This window comes from Aaosphaeria arxii (genome assembly GCF_010015735.1).
Source record: "Aaosphaeria arxii CBS 175.79 unplaced genomic scaffold BU24scaffold_2, whole genome shotgun sequence".
Classification (NCBI taxonomy): Eukaryota; Fungi; Ascomycota; class Dothideomycetes; order Pleosporales; genus Aaosphaeria; species Aaosphaeria arxii.
Genome location: NW_022983475.1, coordinates 1 through 4,999, shown reverse-complemented (window position 1 = coordinate 4,999; position 4,999 = coordinate 1). Strand labels below are relative to the sequence as shown.

Below are 4,999 nucleotides of genomic sequence, written 5' to 3'. Positions count from 1 at the left end.
CTTCGGAGCGAGGTCGGAAGATCAGTGATGGAGGATCTCCTGTATCTACTTACAAATGACTCTCCTGTCGCTTACCAGGAGTCCTTACGCCCTATCAACGGCCGTTGTAGGGTCGAATCTTGTGGAGCAGAAATGGATAGGTTAGAAAAATTGCGCACTGTTACGCATCTCAGCTAATCGTATATTAGTATTCCTATCTCTGGCCGATGGCGTCACGCATACGACTGTTGCAAAGCTGACCATGAGCGTTTGTCCGGGTGCATGGTTCGTTACTGCTTCATATGTAACTCTTGGGAGCAGGGCGAAAGTGAATGGGAGGATCATTGTGTAGTTCACATCAAGAACGGAGACATACCGGTTCGCTGTGATCCTATTACATATCGTCATGGCCTCGCTCGTGCTGGTCACTGCCGAGTTTGTCTACATGATGAGAGGCTTCCTGCTTCAGATAGGCTGCATCCATATATGCATTTATCTGATTGGAAGCGTCACGAGAAGACTTGCATGAATGCGTATTTGCGAAATTGCAATCGAGACCAACTCTTTTGTCCAGATCCACGCTGTAAAGCCCAGGGCCCCTTTCCTTCGACCACGGCTTTGTACGAGCACCAGGAGGATAATCATAGCTGTCATCAAAGACAACTTGGTCGGCGAAAACGGCCTCGATCGGACAGTAGTGAAACCGAAGCACAAAGCGATACACCACTTCCAAAACGGCGAAAGCAGACGCACAAGTTCATTAACTATAACCTCCCAGAAGTTAAGCGCAAGAGATCGAAAAGACAGCCTGCCGCGGCTCAGAATTCAGACTCTGATGACTCGGATCCAGGGTTGTGCAGCAGCCTCAGTACGGATGAGGATTATTGCCAGAGTCTCGATATCGACACTGACTCTCCTGACTCCCCTGATAGCCTACTAGGACAACCATATGCTGAAGAGCATACTTCAGAGCCGGGAGTGTTGTTTAACGACAGAGGGACCGCAGTTATGGAGGATGTTATGCTACCTATACGAGATGTTACTATGAACGGGGTAGTGCATCAGACACTTACACCTCAAGGGCGTACGAAAATGGACAATCTGACAGATAGACGGAAAAAACCTTCTACCGAAACCTGGATGAACAGTCCAATGGATATTTGCAATTTAACGGACACATGGACGAACGCCCCCGTGGACACTCTGACCGATGCTTCGACGGACATTCTGACCGATGCTTCGACGGACATTCTGACCGATGCTTCGACTGATACCCTGAGGAGTACTGAGAGGAGCACTCTGAACAAAAGTGAGGTAGACACCGCACTCGGCGAGAAGGAATACCTTCCAATTCAAATGCCAAACACGCAAAGGGATAGACTTTGCAAAGAAACGCAAAGTACAACAACAATAGAGGACTTAGTCCCGCTATCTGATCAAGTTCCAAATCTACAACCAACACGGCTTGCCCAAGACAATCCCTGCGTATCAGAAGAACGATACACTCCACGTGGAAATATTTTGGAAGAAGTCCTCCTTCACGAGGGCCTATGTCGCGAATACATCACGGAAGAAAATAATGTTGGGGTTTCCAACAAACAGGTCTTAAATTCAGTCATAAACGAGGAGGAATATGAGATTGAGTGTTGCCTAGCATCGCGGATATACAACCAGCAACTTCAATATCGTGTCAGTTGGGTTGGTTACGAAGAGGATCTTGATTGGTATAATGCTGTTAACCTGAAAGGGGCTCCAGAAGCTATCGAGGATTTCCATAAACAGAATCCCCACGCTTCGGGACCTCCTAAACGGCTTTCTCATTGGCTCGATTGTTGGAAAGTTGGTAGGGAAGCAGGGGATCACGAAGACGATAATATCCCGGAGAAGGTAGGGAAAAGAGGCCGCCGGCCAAGGCCCGCGCTCAATTATAGCGCCCCTAGCTAGTCTATAAAGCATACAAAACATCCTGCGTTTATAAATAAATTCTCTCACCTCATGTTTGCGAATCAATAAGTAACATACACGCACACATTAAACTTCAGGATAAAGTTTGCGATGCGGGCAAGTAACCTTGAAAGACAGAAATGGAGGAGCAGGTGCCGAGAAGATTTGTCACGCTATATCCGTAAATATTCTCTTATTCTCTACGCGTAATAGAAGCTGTCGGTACTAAGATAGGTAGAAACTCAACTTGGTATTACTGTTGAGCCAGCACAAGTTCGTCTTCTTCCACGCTTAGATGACCCCTACCGCTGGCGCGCGGTGCCTGAGAAGCAACATTTGTTCTCTAAGAATCTTAGTGATCATTCGATCGGGGCATACAAATCTCTCTGTGACGGCATAGGGAAGACCTTCGAGGCTGTTTGTTGTGACGAATGGAGTACTATGCGCAATGGAGATGATATAGAAGCAGTTTTGGGAACGTCTATGTTATCAACGGAAGCAGACATCGGCTTTACTGGCAAGATATCGTGACTCTAAACAGAAAATTCTGGCCTAAAGGCAGAACTTGAAACGTATAAAATTAGTCTGTGTATAGAGCAGCAGAAGCGATTAGATTTGGAAAACACTGTTAACTGTTTACAGCTAGAAATTGCGCAGACTCAAGCATATCTAGAAGAAAGTTTGAAGGCTGCTGAAGGCTATGTAACAGTGCGTCACCGTCATTTAGATGCCTTGCATCGAGTGCTCCCCATACTTGAAGAGTTGAGGCAGGACATCTCCGATACTTCCCTGTAATGTCAAACAGGCGTTCTGCCGGAGAGGTCTCCCTGAATAACAAATGTTGTGGTATAGATATAAATAGCAATCATGTAACCATAATGTGCCCGGCGTTATCACGCTGCAGCAGGTTTCTTGACCTCGTGATGGCCCTTCTCGATTCTCTCAGATCTGATTTTAAATGAGCCATAATACCTTTTGATTGACGGAATATAGATACAACACCAACCCCGCCAGGATCAGGACGATGAGGCGGATCGCAATGCCCGTGTAGCCTTCCCACATATGGTTTGCGTCGGTCGCCACGCGCACATTTGCCCGTGTGCCGCTATATGGGTGTATGGCTATGCACTTGTCCCTCATCGAGAGAATATGTTTCCATAGGTTGAGAGCAGCGGCGTATCAGAACAGGACACACGGAGCGTTGGTGGACGAGTCGGCGGGTTTTGCGGCAATTTGGAATGAGCATATGACACCTCGAGGATTTACGCGACAGCAAACGCTGTGATTCTGTCACATGGGGCAGAGACAACTTTGTATATATAGACGTTCTTCTCGCTCCTGAAAGCACAATCACTGTCTCGTTATTTCAGCATGTCTAATGCTAGAGATGCAAATAGGACAAACAGCCTAAAGCGAAGGAGATGCCATATCAACTTCCAGGCTTGATTCTCTAGTACCGAACTCGTCGATAAAGACATGCTGGTTGATCATTTTATTACTAGAATAGGCTAGCACTGTCGAGCACCACAAAATAAAAGCGTTCTGCTCGACAGGCGTGATAGTCTGTACATAGTGCTCAGAGCTCTAAGTTAGCCACAAACAGTAATTAGTCATTTTTGCCCAAAGTACCAACTGGGGTGGCAATGTCACATAAGTCTCCGCGCTGCGTTAGCATCAGAGCTATAGTGGCTTCACTGAGGCTATAACGTCCGTCCCTGCGTAACGAAAAACCCGCCATGCCGAAAAGGATTCTACAAATAGTCAGACTGGATCCTCCAATTCAGTGGAATTAGGGTAATTTGAGTTTCAAGGTGTCGACCAAGTACGTCTACTTCTACAGCCAGTAGAAATATAGAAAATTACATGAATTATCACCATGCTGTCGATCTTTTCGCCATATACCTATACAACTTTGCCTGTTCTAAAGCTATATAACAATGTATGCGTCTATCATTCATGCCTATCGGTGCAGCTCGAATACTCTTCCACTATCTGTAAAAGCCTTCCGTACCAATTAAAGGAAAATCTATACTACAGGAATGTAGTCCGGATTTATCCGGCTGGAGAGACCCTAAACAGCTCCTGGCAAGCGACTTGACATTTGACCTACAAGGCTTAGCGTATGCTGTCTAAGTAATGTATCTCCCACGTCACTTGCATGTGACTTTCTCGACCTAAATCCACGTGATTGCGAGAGGCTAATCGCTTCGGGCCGGGATGACGGGATGAGCGAGCAGTACTTTGATTTCAAGCACCTGTACATCACCGCATACTTTGAGCTTCAGTACGAGTACATACAGGTCGTATGCTATGGCTATCTCACACCCAAAGTTTACACTCACATCGCTATCCTTATGTCCGCCATGGCGCTGATTTTCGTGCAGGGTTGCCACGCGGGCTTCCAATGAATGAACATAAGCATCGAAGAAATCAGGTTTCATAATATGCAAAAGCCATAGTAGAGAATCACTATTTATTCTAGAGAGTGCTAAGTGAAGTTGATCACCACCTGCTCGTGCCACCCTTCTGAAGCTGCCTGGAATGCGTCGTAGAATCCACCCTGCGCGTTCGGGTCGGCGTCCTTGTCAAACAGCAGCTTCGCCACCTGTTTATGGCCTCCGGATGAAGCCGCCTGGAGTGCGTTGCTGTACAATCCACCCTGCGCGTTTGGGTCGGCGTCCTTGTCAAGCAGCAGCTTCACCACCTGTTCGTGGCCTCCGGATGAAGCCGCCTGGAGTGCGTTGCCGTAGTATCCACCCTGCGCGTTCGGGTCGGCGTCTTTGTCGAGCAGCATCTTTACTATCTGCTCGTAGCCTCCGTATGAAGCCGCCTGGAGTGCGTTGCCGTACATTCCACCCTGCGCGTTCGGGTCGGCGTCTTTGTCGAGCAGCAGCTTTACCACCTGCTCGTGGCCTTCTTCTGAAGCCACGTAGAGTGCGTTGCCGTACGCACCCTGCGCGTTTGGGTCGGCGTCCTTGTCGAGCAGTAGCTTCACCACCTGCGCGTGGCCTCCGAATGAAGCCGCCTGGAGTGCGTTGCCGCAGTCTCCACCCTGCGCGTTCGGGTTGGCACCCTT

The 4,999-nt window shown here is 48.0% G+C and overlaps 1 protein-coding gene across 1 annotated transcript; it reads left to right on the top strand.

Annotated features, from left to right (window-relative positions):
* Positions 1-1,980: 1,980 nt before the first annotated feature.
* BU24DRAFT_418056 (uncharacterized protein) lies at positions 1,981-2,718 on the top strand (the record flags this gene model as incomplete). Its single annotated transcript, XM_033526880.1, has 3 exons — positions 1,981-2,104; positions 2,162-2,450; positions 2,508-2,718. The coding sequence occupies exons 1-3, from the start codon at positions 2,035-2,037 to the stop codon at positions 2,716-2,718; spliced, it is 570 nt and encodes a 189-aa protein (XP_033386866.1). The 5' UTR covers positions 1,981-2,034.
* Positions 2,719-4,999: the final 2,281 nt, after the last annotated feature.